This window comes from Dysidea avara, chromosome 7 (genome assembly GCF_963678975.1).
Source record: "Dysidea avara chromosome 7, odDysAvar1.4, whole genome shotgun sequence".
Classification (NCBI taxonomy): Eukaryota; Metazoa; Porifera; class Demospongiae; order Dictyoceratida; family Dysideidae; genus Dysidea; species Dysidea avara.
The window spans coordinates 13,720,689-13,735,592 of record NC_089278.1 but is presented as its reverse complement, the minus strand read 5'-3'; the positions used below and the strand labels follow the sequence as shown (position 1 = coordinate 13,735,592).

The 14,904-nt window shown below is 42.0% G+C and overlaps 3 protein-coding genes across 11 annotated transcripts in view; 1 reads left to right on the top strand and 2 right to left on the bottom strand.

Annotated features, from left to right (window-relative positions):
• The window catches only part of LOC136261757 (centrosomal protein of 290 kDa-like), a 66,497-nt gene extending 63,487 nt beyond the window's left edge, over positions 1-3,010 (bottom strand). For 8 of the 9 annotated variants that reach the window (XR_010704010.1, XR_010704009.1, XR_010704011.1 and 5 more), the window contains exons 1-7: positions 2,857-3,010; positions 2,705-2,788; positions 2,490-2,642; positions 2,275-2,322; positions 1,759-1,911; positions 760-942; positions 34-246 (exon numbers count right to left, since the gene is read on the bottom strand). Coding sequence is in view for 5 of the 9 variants with exons in the window: in XM_066055806.1 (XP_065911878.1) it covers positions 34-246; positions 760-942; positions 1,759-1,911; positions 2,275-2,322; positions 2,490-2,642; positions 2,705-2,788; positions 2,857-2,946 (924 nt within the window). In the remaining 4 variants the exon portion in view is untranslated. Of the gene's footprint in view, positions 1-33; positions 247-759; positions 943-1,758; positions 1,912-2,274; positions 2,323-2,489; positions 2,643-2,704; positions 2,789-2,856 lie in introns of those variants that run through there. The other variant, XM_066055807.1, reaches the window with a different exon arrangement.
• Positions 3,010-4,701, top strand: LOC136261764 (tetraspanin-1-like). The gene is made up of 6 exons (XM_066055817.1): positions 3,010-3,143; positions 3,195-3,383; positions 3,970-4,047; positions 4,095-4,343; positions 4,391-4,474; positions 4,534-4,701. Exons 1-6 carry the CDS (start codon positions 3,066-3,068, stop codon positions 4,606-4,608), a joined length of 753 nt encoding a protein of 250 aa, XP_065911889.1. The 5' UTR covers positions 3,010-3,065; the 3' UTR covers positions 4,609-4,701.
• A 526-nt stretch (positions 4,702-5,227) lies between these two features.
• Positions 5,228-14,904, bottom strand: part of LOC136261763 (U3 small nucleolar RNA-associated protein 25 homolog) — a 13,950-nt gene continuing 4,273 nt past the window's right edge. Inside the window, exon 16 of the mRNA XM_066055816.1 lies at positions 5,228-5,517. Within this exon, the coding sequence (XP_065911888.1) occupies positions 5,277-5,517 (241 nt within the window). The 3' untranslated portion in view covers positions 5,228-5,276. The remainder of the gene's footprint in view (positions 5,518-14,904) is intronic.

The following is a 14,904-nucleotide window of genomic DNA, read 5'->3' as shown; positions in this document are numbered from 1 at the left end:
ACACACAACATGCTCACACATACACATACTAACATGTGACAGTTTGATCACAGAGACTTTATCAGTATCCATATTGGCAGCAGCGAGTTGTTGTTGCAGTTGCTGCACTAGCTTGCGGCACTCAGCTAGCTCAGCATCCCTACTAGCTAGCAGCCCCTCCCACTCTGCTGACTTGGCATTAACAAGAGACAAAATGTGATCATCAGTATCTGACTTGTGGGCAGATAATTGCTGTAGCTCTACAACCTGTATACAACACAATATACGGTCTCTCATGTTCAATAGTAGCTACTTCCTTAATTAGTGACTGCACCTAAATTTACACCATGAACAAATAAGTGTATTATTTGAATCTGAATAGTTATGTACGTATTTCTCGTGAACAACAACAGTATTGACATTCTGAATGGATGATGCACCACACAAAGCACGCTTGATTAGTATATTCCTCCACCGTTTGAATTTCACCAATTACAAGTTCACTGCACACGTTGATCTGTAATCTGTAATCATTTGGATATGCTGTATTTAAGATTACTTTTAGCAAACTTGGATGTAACATGCTCTATACATTCAAATACACTTCAACAGTGTCCTGATTATCAAGATGTCCTGATATTCCAGGTACATAATGGACGCTTTGGAACCATTACTAAGTGCCCAGATTACACAGGTGTTCTCATTTTCAAGTATCCTGGTTCCACTGCACCACATGCCTTATTTCACACAGTGCTAGTATGACACACAGTCACATTGTACCTGTTGCTCCAGTATTTGGTTATGTCCCTTCAACTGGTGACGCTCGTGATCACTCTCCTGAAGGAGCTCTTGTAACTTGTTCAGGTTTTTTGTGGTCTCTTCATATTGTTGAGTGAGCAGGTCACAGTGGTCAGTAACCTGTTGTAGTTGATCTTCCAATCTTGCTCTCTCCTTCTCTACTTCCTGTAGAACAGGAAACAGAACAAATGAAATGCAGTAAGACTAGAGCTGTGAAACTGGACAGAATATCTTAACTGGTTACTGAGCAGATCACAGCTGTCGATTATCTGGATAGCTGAATTGAATGATATTTTCATGGTCAGATTGTCTTTACAGTGGTCAAAGTAATAGGCACAAAGTGATAATACCAATAGCAGAACCCCACTACAAGTGTGTTAAAGCATGAGAAAAGTATCCAAAATGTACATTTTTGAGTGAATATCTTAACCCTTAAATGTGCACAAGCCTATATGTAGGCAGATTACGCATGTCCCTGGAAACGTATAAGCTTTCTATTGATAGCTCAAGTTTTAGGCTAATAGAGTTAGGAAAGGCTATCTTGCCTCACCATATAAGTTTGCTTTGTCTAAACACGTATTCCTTAAAAGTTATGTGCACATTTACGGCTTAATTCCTTTAAAAAGTTTTATGCACATTTAAGGGTTAAAAGATCAGTTATTCAGTTATGCAAGATAATGGAATAACTGTTGGTTTATCCAGTAAGGTTTCACAGCTTTAAAAAAATGATGACCTCAATATGAGGTCATGAAGCACATTGTTGACATGGTCACTGTAAGGAGGTAGTCTTATGAAAGGCTACATAATTACCCAACATGGTTAAGAGCCTAAGTAGTTTAATTTAGATAGCGATTACAATCTCAGGTTTTAGGGGGTCTCTACTAGACGATAGCAGCATTTAAATGTCTATCACAGTTTATGTGTTAACCTAATTATTGTATATATATAGCAAATCCATACAATATAAAGTGGCATATGCACCTCAATCTGGTCCAAGACTGCATTCATTTCCTTGTCTTTCTTACGCAGGACCTCACGAAAGTCACTAGTCTCATCTCGTTGTGAGCTGTAGGTCTGTCTCTGTAGCTCCAACTGTTCTTTGTACTGTTCCACCCTCTGCTCCATGCGTTCATTCTTACAGGATAATACAAAACAAGCTAATTAATTATCTAATAGATAGTTACTCATGCACACAAACGACCACATAGATGGGGAACTAGTATCTAGATCAGACAAAATACATTACCAAAATAAGCAAAAAAAACTTAAGCATTACTACATTTATGATGGATACTTTACTAGGTCATCGATAGAGCATTACTTGGAGTATGCCATGTATACATACATTATCTGAGCTATCTGATCTGCATATTATTTGTCCGACCAAACAGATCAGCCAAAACATTGATCAGAAAATGACCTACTAACTGCTACATGTATTTTCCTAACACTGATAATACTACAGGTACAAGTAAGTATATAAGTAAATATTCTCACCTCAGTTTCTAGTCGTTTCCATCTTGTTCTATTCTCTTCCACTTCTTGCTATACGCAGTAAGACAAAGTAGGCATGTAGTGAACTGCATAGCATATAGTTCCTATAATGGTTTGTTACAATTCTATAAAACACTAGTGGGTCACAAAATAAGTGAACCCTATCTATTGCCTAATATGGTACTAATTTAATTTGCGATTGTTCACTGCTTGCATACCCTAAGATCTTTTGCAGTCATTTCACGATGCTTTAAATCTTGTTCGAGATGTACTATCCTGTCTCGTAGGTCTCTATCTGAATCCCTCCGCTGGCCCTGGCCTGAATGCTGTGCCAACTCTTGAAAAGCTGCTTCAGCTTCTGCACCTTTCACCTGAGTGGCACATACGTCATAGATACAATACCTTCAATGTCTATTCAATAAGTGCCTGGCACCTTTAGAACAGCTTGGGCAATTTGAATGATTTTCAATAGCTTGGCTGGGCTAGCAGATATTTCGGCGTTTCTAGCCACATCGTTCTGTAAAAGTTGTTATTCCAAATATTGAGCACCATAGCAACAGGACAACAGAAAAGGTTGTTACGTACCTTTATCATGAACGAATATACGGACTCTGTTAAGTCCTCACGGGTTTGTACTTCACTAGACGAATACGCTAGTAACGAAGACCAGTCCATCTCCAACGTTCAAGTTTTGGCGCCTCGGAGGTGTGGTAACAACGCGCGCGCAAAAAAAATTTTTTTTGCTTTGGTTAAAAGGGCGTGGCTGAAGTAATTTTACACCTAGTGTCAAGAAGATGCCTAAAGCAGGGGAACTTTCCAGCAAAGAAAACTGCGTTCGAGTGTTGTTCATCGTCTTCAATTTTCCAATTTTGGTGTGTACCGGCCATTTAAAACATGTATAAATTTCGTTGATTACAATTTAGCTGATCGGATTGGCAGCCCTAGGGATAGGGATATGGCAAGTTATTGTGGATAGTGCATTAGAGGAAGTGTTATCAGATGACTACACTGCTGGTGGGGCCATCTTTGTTGTTGCTGGATTTGCAACTGTTGTAGTTGCCATTGTTGGTATGATTGGAGCATATAAGAAGTACAAGTCCCTACTTCTAATGGTGTGTACTAACCATAATTATATGTAGCTAGGGTAACTCATCACACACACACAAACAAACAAACAAAAAAAGCAAAGCCTCCGGCAGCCATGCGGAACACAGCTATTGCCGCCCAGTGAGCCAGCACTGGGATGCCTGTGCACCACTCTGGCACTTGAGCCTTGTGCAGGTAAATCCTCCTAGGGCAGGGCTAGTAACCCACAGGAGGACTATCCAGGATCTCATGGAGAGAGGTTGCGGAACCTAAAGTTCCACAACAACCTCAGCACCACTAAGTGAGACAAGGACAGTTGGGCATTTGCTTCCCCAGTTTACACCAGGTACCCATTGATGTTACAGTTGGGTGGGTTGCTTCCCCAGTTGACACCAGGCCACCAGGTCCCTATTTAAACAGCTGGGTAGACTGGAGCAATGTGAGTAAAGTTTCTTGCTCAAGGAAACAACACCAAAGTGGCTGAACCGGGAATCGAACCTGGGACCTTTTGATTATCAGGCCGATGCCATAACCACTTGGCTATGCTGCCTCCACACACACGCACGCACGCACACACAGTGTAAATACATTTCAATACATACTGTTTTACAGTACTTGGCTGTCATCTTCCTTGTCATAACACTACAAGTTATTGTGTTTGGCTATGCTTTAGCTAAAGCTGATGATATAGTAAGTATACACATAGTCATGTAGCCCCTTAGTCACCAGTCTTGTAGGATGAAGACTCTGTAGGAATGGACCTGATGCGAGCCTTGGATCGTTACTATTCCTCAAATAATACCAACTATGATAAGGACCTTAATGATGTAGTGGACTTGATACAAGAGAGTCTAGAGTGTTGTGGTATCAACAACACTGAGGATTGGATGAGTTCACCATATTACGAGGAGAACATGAGAGTGCCGTCTTCTTGTTGTGACAAAAATGAGCCAGAGGTGTGTCAACAGGACGAGGTTTACACAAAGGTAAGTAACCTAGCTGACAATTAATAGAGCTAACACTATATCGACAGGGTTGTCAAGAAGCATTAACTGACTACTTGCAGGATAACCTCTACACTATAGTGGGTCTCGCTATTGCCTTTGCTGCATTTGAGGTACACACATAACACACGTATCAGGAATTTTGTAACTTATTATTGTTTGTTGTTTACAGCTAGGATTGGTGGTGATGAGTTTCTACTTGTTTATGGCAGTAAACAATGCCACTTTGAGATATGATCGTATCTAGGAATGAAGTTTAGTCAGGAACAGAAAAAACTGTCATTACTGTTATTGCAAAATATTTTTAAAAACTTTTTAAAGACAAATTAATCTTAAAGTATCCATTTGTGACACCTCATACAAGCTTTGCCACACCCTCAAGTGACAACACCAGCAAAATATGTAAAACAACTGCTAACTGTCATGCGCAGATCTAACAAATCCAGGTCAATAAGTCATCAGTAGGCCAGGCAAAATAGATCGCTAGTTTCTCACCAGCCACTTCCTCAATTTCGATGTCAGGCGGTCATTTTTTATTATTAATTATAGAAGAAAGCACCCAAAATCACAGCAACAGCTGGCTATCTGTCACTACAAGGATTATCAAAGGTAAAGTTTATGCTTACGTACCTTCTGAAGCAGGAAGAAACATTTTCTGTAGCTGAAAATGATGGCCTAGCTTGTCTAAAAATTGAAATAATGGCACACATGACCAATTATAGCAGTAATGAATTTAGAAGCAGCAGGATGGAAGGTGATGTGGGTGGTTGATGAGAAACCATATATCATCTTTGCCTGGCCTTAAGGTGTTCTATTATACAAAGGAAGGATGGACTATTTAAAGAATACATACATAAATAACCAGCTGATTTTGACATATTTTAAATATAGTTAAAAATACACAAAACATGTTGGTTATGATGTTTTGCTGTTAGTGACCATCATGTGTAGTGGCTCATGTGACTGGCACATGACCTGTGCCCTACGACTGCCCACAATACGGGCCAATTGTAAAGCTTCATATTGTGAATATATAACAGTACATGATGGACTGGATGTGACCTGGGGATCAATATGGTTGAGCATCTCCGAGTAGAACTCTGCATTTTGTGGTAGCGAGTAGAAGATAATATGGTGGACACCCCTGATCCTTATCCTGTAATAACAATGAGTCATCAGATGGAGGACAGTCAGTTTATACATACACACAAACAACTACATGGTGGAGTAAATATTTAGTCTTTGCTGTGATACAAATGCCATATCAAACGGTGTGTTTAGTAGGGTATGTTCTCCCCAAAAAATAACAGGTGCCGCCAAAATGCTGCTATTTAAAAACTCCTGCATGATGAAAAACACCGTTACTTAACTTCAAATCCAGCATTAAAAAAAACAAAAAAACACAGGTGGTGAATTTAAAAAATATATGCTAAAACCCGATTTTTGGTCTGCCTACCTGTCTAACCACAGTCATAAAGTGGGACCAAATGAAACAGTGCACAGTCACCATGTCATGCCACAATAACAAACTTACTGGTGACATCTATCTGCCTTTTCTGGTTCCGACAAGAGTCTGCCTTCTGCGCTTTGCCTTTCCTTTAACCTTCAATTACATTTCGGAAGGCTCCGTCTCAATATCAACATGTAATGGACATAATTACATTACTATCACAGCAAAATTTTTAAAGAGTTCACGTGACAAAGTTCAAATGATGTCATTTCCCAGACAGCTGGGTATATAAGTCGCCACGTGTCTCTTCTTATCCGGCTTTTTATTTGCTGTAACAGCACTCGTAACGAATTCGGCAGTTATCGTTTTGGTAAAGAACGCCTATGGCAGAGAATAAGACGACAGATGAAATGCTACAGGAACTGTTAGCTTCGGTCGCTACCTTACAGGAAGACGTGAACAAGTTGAAAAACGAGGATGAAAGAGTCTACCCGAAGAAATGCCCTCGCGATGGCGAGGGAAGCAGTGGCTTTGACACTGGTCGGGATGGCGACAATGATGAGGACAATCGCGATAGCGATGATGAACTGAATCCACCCGAGGACGGGAATGAAGGCGATGGCTCTAAATTCCCGCTGTCAGAGGAAGGCGAAGCATTTCTGGAAACTGCTTGTGGATCCCGTATGGAATATAAATCCAGGAAGGCCAAAGCCGTCAAATACGGAGACCCTGAAACAAAGTGGACGATATGTCCCTCACTGCCACCAGTTGTGGAGGCAACTCGTCCAAATGAGGCCGTGAAGAAGGACAAGGTGGCCTTTAGAACGCAACAAATGTATATGGAGGCCATGATTCCCCTGGTGTCTTGCTTAGAACAAGCTGGTGATGATGAATTCACACTGAAAGAAGCCATCCCAATGATCCAGTCTGCTCTAGTACTCTTAGGAGATGCAGCCCAACATCAATCTTCCCTGAGAAGAAAGGAAGTGATGAATCATCTGAACCCGCAACTCCAGTCCCTGATGAAGGATTCTGACTTTAAAGGGGTTCAACCGATCCTGTTTGGGGAGGATTTTGGAGAAAAAGCTAAAGTTAAACTGGAAGCTGCAGCAGCACTAAAGAAGACAGTGCTCCCACCACCCAACAAGACAAAGCAGTTGGGTTTTCGGCCAAGCCACCCGCGGAAGAGCAGCTGGGGCCAACAGGGTGGCAAGGGACAACACTACTACGGCCCTGGAAGATCAAAGAAGAATCTGGGTCCACAAAACAACAAGAAGGACAAATGACTAGTAGCCATAGATCCTTTGTTAATACCACATGTGTCAAATTCAATAAAATTTGTCAACCCTACCACAGAGTCAATACAGGTACAAACACCAAAACACCACCTAGAGGTGTTGATAGGCCAGATGGACTTAAAAATCAACTGTCCAGAATTGGCTGGAAGGCTTGCCCAGTACATACACAACTGGGAACAGCTAACAGAAGACCGATGGGTCTTACAGACTGTGTCAGGGTACCAATTAGAGTTAGCACAGAGGCCTTGGCAGATAAAGCCAATGCCAGAAATACAGTGCTCCGCCGAGGAGTGGGTAAAGATCCTAGAAGAGATCAAGGAGCTGCTGTCCAAGGGTGCTATAAAGGAGACAACACTCCGTGCAGAAAGTTTTGTGCCACAAATTTTTCTGGTGGCGAAGAAGGAGGGGGGACAGAGACCAGTAATAAATCTGAAATCTCTGAACTCCTTTGTGAAGACCGAACATTTCAAAATGGAAGGTCTACACATTCTGCCACATCTCATCCAAGCCAACGACTGGATGATAAAAATGGATTTGAAGGATGCATACCTTCAAATCCCAATTCACCAAGACAGTCAACACCTCCTTCAGTTTCAATGGGAAGGCAGGGTGTACCAGTTTCAATGTCTCCCATTTGGACTGACTTCAGCACCGCGGGTGTTCTCCAAAGTGATGAAACCTGTGGTGGGCACCCTCAGGCACATGGGCATTCGTCTGGTGATATACCTAGACGACATTTTAATTCTACATCAGACAAAGGAAGAGCTGATACAGCTCATCCCTTTGATCTTCAAATTGTTCGAAGCCCTGGGCCTAGTTGTCAATTGCACAAAGTCAGTGCTAAGTCCACAACAGAGAATGGAGTTCTTGGGGTTTGTAGTGGATACAGTAACACTACATTTAATTTTCCCAGCAGAGAAGCTGAGGAAAATCCAACAATCGGCACAACATCTTCTTCACCAACAAAATGTGTCAGTGAGAGAAGTGGCAAGGTTTGTGGGCAAGGCCTCAGCATCCATGAGAGCAATATGGCAAGCCCCATTGCATTACAGAGCACTGCAGTTTTTAATCAATTCAGCAGTGCCAGAGAGATCGGGTCAACCAGACCATGTGGCTTTGAAATTCAATGCCAATCTGAATCTCACCAAGGAGGCGAAGAACGATCTAACTTGGTGGCTATCCCTGGACAGAAAGCTGCCAATGCAATCCCCAATATTGCCCAGAACACCAGACATGACAATAGAGTCAGATGCCTCCAACAAGGTTGGGGAGCTCGACAGGGCGAACAGAGTACAGGGGGCAGGTGGTCACAGGAGGAAACCTCACACCACATAAACTATCTAGAGCTATTGGCAGCCTTCCTGGCACTGCAAAGCTTTGCCAAGTTCAGTCGCTGTACGACAATTCAGATAAAATTGGACAACGTCACAGCGGTGACGTATATCAACAAGCTAGGGGGCACGCATTCTCCCCTGTTGTGTCAACTGGCCTTGACAATATGGGAATGGTGCCTGGAGAGAGATATACTCTTACTAGCAGAACATCTCCCAGGGAAGGAGAATGTAACAGCAGATCAGGAATCGCGAGTGATGAAAGATCGCTGCGATTGGATGCTAAATCCCCTAGTATTCAATCAGATAGACCAGGTAATGGGGCCATTACAGATAGACCTCTTTGCTTCTCGACTAATGAAGCAACTACCAATGTTTTACAGTTGGAGGCCAGATCCAGAATCACAGGGAATGGATGCGTTCAATCAAGACTGGTCCCAGAGGAGAGGATTTGCCAATCCACCATGGTGCCTGATTGCTCGTTGTCTAAGCCAAATAAAGAGGCAAGCAGCCAGAGTGGTGATGATCACCCCCTTATGGGCATCTCAACCCTGGTACCCAACAATCCTAGAAATGCTGGAGGAGTTCCCCAGACTCCTTCCAACTCGGGAAGACCTGGTGACACTGCAATCAGAACAAGACTTCATAATGAGCCAGGGAGTGCCAACACTAGTGGCATGGCCAATCTCCGGGAATCCTTTAGATCACAAGGAATTTCTCCGGAAGCTACGAACCTCATCCTTGCATCGTGGAGGTCCAAGACAAAATCTAACTACAATTCGCTGTTTGCAAAGTGGGCTGGTTGGTGTGAATCAAGGAGTAGAGATCCCACTTCTGGACCTGTAGAAGACATAGTGAACTTCCTAGCAGAGTTGTTTCATGACGGATACAAATACCGGTCATTGAATTCTTACAGGTCAGCTATTTCAGCATTACATTCCACAGTGGATGGCCACTCCATTGGGCAACATCCTTTGGTTACAAGGATGCTGAAAGGGGTATACAATGAGAGGCCTCCATTGCCTCGGTACTCATCCTTTTGGGATATTGGTACAGTTCTTAGACACTTACAAGGCTGGGGCGAAAATGACAAAGTGTCACTCCGCCAGCTCACCCTAAAGTTAGTAATGCTCATGGCACTGACTAGACCATCTAGAACAATGGACTTGAGCAAGTTGGACATTGGCTATCGTCATTTTACAACATCAGGTGTGCTCTTTAAGCCTCAACATCTTTCTAAACAGAGCAGACCATCTAAACCTCTGGCAGATTTCTTCTACCCAAGATATGCAGAAGATGAAACTATTTGCCCGGTAGTTACACTACAAGCATATGAGGCCAGAACGATAGAATTTCGGAGCTTATCTACAGATAAGAAGAACAGCTTGTTGTTTTTGTCCTGGATCGGGAAACACGAACCAGTGACAAGCAGTACAATAGCCAGATGGCTAAAGACATGTTTGAGTGAAGCTGGTATCAATACCGAGATGTTTAAAGCTCATTCTGTGAGAGGGGCTTCAAGTTCAACAGCAGCAACCGCTGGTGTAACTACATCAGATATTCTACAGGCAGCAGATTGGTCATCTGTTACTACATTTCAAAAATTCTACCTCCGTTCTTCACAGAACCCAGAAGATAAAACATCCTTTGGGAAAGCAGTTTTGTCTTTTGGTGGTAGCGTCAAACTTACATGTTGATATTGAGACGGAGCCTTCCGAAATGTAATTTCCGAATGGCTCAGGGCATGTAATGCCTGCATGCTATTAGGAATTACATGAGGAAGGTGAAGTTGAAATATCAACATTTCCACCCTCCCACCCTACAGTAATGTTTCTTATTAATGATGTTTTTTTTTTTTGTTTGTTCACGTACAGGTAGATAGCTACTACAAATAAAGCCGGATAAGAAGAGACACGTGGCGACTTATATACCCAGCTGTCTGGGAAATGACATCATTTGAACTTTGTCACGTGAACTCTTTAAAAATTTTGCTGTGATAGTAATGTAATTATGTCCATTACATGTTGATATTTCAACTTCACCTTCCTCATGTAATTCCTAATAGCATGCAGGCATTACATGCCCTGAGCCATTCGGAAATTACAGTTTTCTTCTTCACATCAAAAAACCATACCGAGGTGTTAATTTTCTGCATTAACACTTTCCTTAGAGGAGTGTATTTAGACACCACAAAATTATTTGAAGTGCTTAAGGAGTAGAAACATGTAGCTGCACTTATAAAACAATTGTATGGCCAAACCATGCCCCATGCTTTAATGATCAGAGCATGCCGTCACCACGCCCCTTTGTAATCTAGCTTCAATCAGCTTCAGTTTTGCTGCAGAAAACTAGACATGACAAACTGCACCCCTTAATATATCATGTAGCTCACTTGAGACAAGCAGGGAGATCGAGATACTCTAATAAAGCAGTCACAGCTAGCCACATGTGTAGCTATGCTATAACAAAAAAAGGTTAATGAACTAGTTAATATTACATATTGCAAACCCTGAGGTGTAGCTCTACAGTACCAGTATATGATAAGGTTTAATGCTAGTTAATAACAAGGATGGGGTTGGATGGACAATGCAGGGTGTGGAGCCCTAAGGTACGTGACCAGAACTGACTCCACAGGAGATGAAGGCAAGAGGCACCTTGGTGCAGAACAAGTCTACTCTATGGAGAGTGTCAAGGATCTCCAGCTACCAGCATTTGATCACGACCACCATGTTCACAACCTGGGTGTGGCGGGGAATGTATTTGTTGTACCCAAAGGAGATGAGAATGTTATGTCGGCAAGAATTGTCCCATCTATTTTAAGTAAGGCCATGACTGTTGTTCTGCCCAAGTTGGTCAAGCGGAAGATTATATTTACATGGCTGGAATGCTCAGTGACGATATGGAGTTAGGGTGCAAACAAGCACTAGCTGAGAGTTAAGGAGTATCTAAAGTGAAACAATCGGGAGGAAGAGAGATGTTGAGTTGGCTCCACTGCTTCAGTCTGTATGCAGCATCCTCTGTAGCTGGAAAAGCCAAGCAACTGTGGGCTTACCAGGCTCTTATGATAAGGTGGTGTGGTGGACGTGGCTGTCGGCTTCATGATGCAACATTTCATCAACAGTTAACATTACTAGAAACAGCAGATTCCTTGAAGCTTAATGATTCACTCTATGCCACCACTTTCCTGGCATATGGTACCAGGAGACAGTGTTGCCCTAACTGCTTACTCCCAGATCACTCAACTGAACAGGGTGCTCTCTATAACCCTAGTGAATCGGGAATAGGACTATTGGGAAGTGTAATGAGAGGAGGATATGAGGAGGAACATGTGAGAGGAGGAGAATGGCATAGAAAACGAAGCACAAAGGGGGCCTGCTATGCCTAGAATGATGGGAAGTACGTGGCACAACATTGCCAGTATGATCATGTGTGTTCAAAGTGTTATGGGGACCACTATGCGTCCAGTTGAGACAAAGTAAGAGGGTAGGAACCACTAAAGTGTCGGTCCATTTCCTGAGGAAGACATGTATATTGTGTAGCGATTTCTGAAGTAATAATTTTTATTGTTCAAATTGGGCATAGTATACTAGCTGCATTGACAATTAACATCAAAAAAGTGTGAGTGCTACGTGCTATTATCTGACAAACGGTACAAGTCCTTACCATGGTACAATATATTCATAATATTTAGTATGTGTATCATCTATGTGCATGCAGTACATTTTGTATGATAGTATATCTCCTATCACTGCTCCACAGGATCATGGGTAAGGGTGAGGTATCCCTACATGACACAGCTGAAACAGTTGGAGAGTTATGGTGTGGTGTCAGAGAGGGTGGCTCCCTCAGTGTTTAACAGAATTTCTACACCACTGGTGTACTCAGAATGGGCAAAGCAGTTACAATCCCATCCAGATGTTGAATTTTGTAACTATGTGTTATCTTAATGGCTTTAGCATTGGGTTTAACTCCTTTAAGGTCCAGTGCATTAGCACTAAGAGGAACATGCGATCAGCCCAGCACCATTCCTCAGTGGTTGAGGAAATATGTATCTCAAGAAAGAAGTTTCAATGTGTAGTGTAATTGGTCCACTTAGTGACAAACCCTCAGGAGTTCAAATTAATAAGTTTGGAGTGATTCCAAAAAGCCACCAACCAAGAGAGTGGATTATAGTTGGTCTGTCTTCCCCTGAAAAGCCAGTGTCAATGATGGTATTAGTCAAGAACTGTGTTCGGTGAGCTATATGTTTGCTGATGATGCAGTGAAACAGGAGCAATGCTGGCTAAACTGGATGCAGAGTGCGTACAGGATAGTACCGGTAAACCCAGCTGACAGGCAGTTGCTGAGCATGTCTTTGAATGGACAAGCCTACATTGACACTGTATTACCATTTGGCTTGAGGTGTTCCTATAATTTTCACAGCCTTAGTTGATTGATACACTCCAATGAGTTATTGAGTCACATAAAGTACAGCATATTATGCACTACCTTGATAATTATTTGTTTTAGGTCCCCCCTGACTCCCTGGAGTGTTAGAGAGTCTTAGAATCAACACTGACCTATTGTCGGAATTTGGGGATTCCAGTGGCAGACCATAAGACTGAAGGCCGCATCAGCTTTGCTGGTGTTCTTGGGAATTGAAGTAGACACTAAAAACAGAACACTGCGGCTTCCCAATGAGAAGCGCCACAGATTACAAAATCAGAAGCTGGGCAGGGAGGCATTCCTGCAAGAAGAAAGCCTTACTGTCCTTGAGAAGTACAGTGCCTGGCGCAAGCACCGAGAGGAGCTCTACAGACAGCGGGCATCAACCAGAGCAAGTATTGTGGTCGCAGCTTCAGGATTGGAACTGCAACAACTGCAGCAAAGAAGGGAATAAAAAGACTAGATTATCAAGATTCTGGGGAGATGGAACAGTATTGTTTACCATCAGCATGTTAAAATTCTAAGAGAACACTTAGCATCTGACTATAAATTGTTATGATATGTGTGATACTGTTAGCAAGTCGCTAGGTATATAGTTCAGATCGCGGTTGTGTAATGTTTGTTCATTGCTGTATGTGCTGGTGGGTAGAGCTAAACGTTTTATGATCAGTCTATATGTGCAAAACACTGGATAAAGGGTGGAGGTGTGTGTCACTTTGGATGTTAGTGGCATTACCTCCCTGGGCCAGGAGCTTGGCTTTTTCCCTAGCTCTCCTGCTTGTGATACAGAATGCCGTATGCAGGTCCTTGCAGGACAGGTATTTTCCCCTGGCCAATACACACTTTTGCTAAAACCTCTACACAGCAGCTATGGAAAGAAGATTCAGATTGGCTGTCATCTACTGATGGTGAATGGTGAGTATATTATGTGGTTGCGTTGTGGTTGTAGTCCGACAATTTCATGCTGTTCACAATTATCATTTATCACAAATATAAATTTCTAAATAATTATAATATTGTACTATTCTGTAGTGAATGGATATTGGAGCTGTGCACCAATAGCCTGAGTAGTACATTATGTACTACTGAAAATTGTTCCCTTCTATATATTAAAAGCCATCGATTTTATACAGTAGGGGAATAATATTTTATGCATCACTACACTATGACTGCATTTTTGTCATCCACTAATATCTAGAAAAGTCACTGTCTATGTATGCATTTCATATTACACCATGGTCCTGACCATCCTACCGTGTAACAATGGATACTTGCTTATAACACCTAAAGGACAACCAATCAGATTTATAGAACACATGCTGATGCCTCCAAATGCCAGCTGGAGTTTCACTGCCTTTTAAGTTAATCCTCCAGTTGACTGATCAATAAATAAATATCTAGAACTGTGTACAAGCAACTCACAGCACCAGTAGATGTCATACATTTACTCAAAGGTGGGAAGGCTTGAAATTTGGCCGTTTTATGTTTTGAATCAAAAATAGGTATGGTGACTTGTGAGCACTAAGCTGAGTTCTCAAGAACTTGTATTTACTCCTGTACATGGTCAGCTATTATCTATACTTCCAACCAAAGGTTACACTTACTTTGAAGTTCTCTCTACCAAATTTCCACAGCAAATGTTGGTGGCCTTAGCAGCTGGTAGAAAGCATAGATTACTCTGATAGAACAATCACAAATTGAACAGTCACCATGTTGCTTTGTTGTTGAAGAGAGATCATTGGTGGTGACTTGGCTTCACCTGCCATTTACTTCTGACAATTTTGTAAGCTGAAAGCTCAACCTTTCTATAAAGGACACTTCCATATGATGCTACTAATTGCTATGAGGGTAGGCCATCCATTATAGTCTTGTGTGATGCAAATCTAAAGAGAGGTGGAAAGCTCTCTAGGATTTGAATTGTATTACACAATTGTTATTATCTATGTGACAGTGATATATATTACACAGTGTATTACACAGTGTTACACTGTTTGTATTACACAGTGTACACCTTATTTGTGACTGCTCTATTAGATAGT

What these genes read in the sequence shown, in the direction of transcription:
- LOC136261764 (XM_066055817.1), top strand. Translation starts at nt 3,066, where the DNA reads ATGCCTAAAGCAGGGGAACTTTCCAGCAAAGAAAACTGCGTTCGAGTG. An exon ending in TCTTCAATTTTCCAATTTTG is followed by an intron (nt 3,144 to 3,194) that starts GTGTGTACCGGC and finishes ATTACAATTTAG; the next exon opens with CTGATCGGATTGGCAGCCCT. An exon ending in TAGCTAAAGCTGATGATATA is followed by an intron (nt 4,048 to 4,094) that starts GTAAGTATACAC and finishes CCAGTCTTGTAG; the next exon opens with GATGAAGACTCTGTAGGAAT.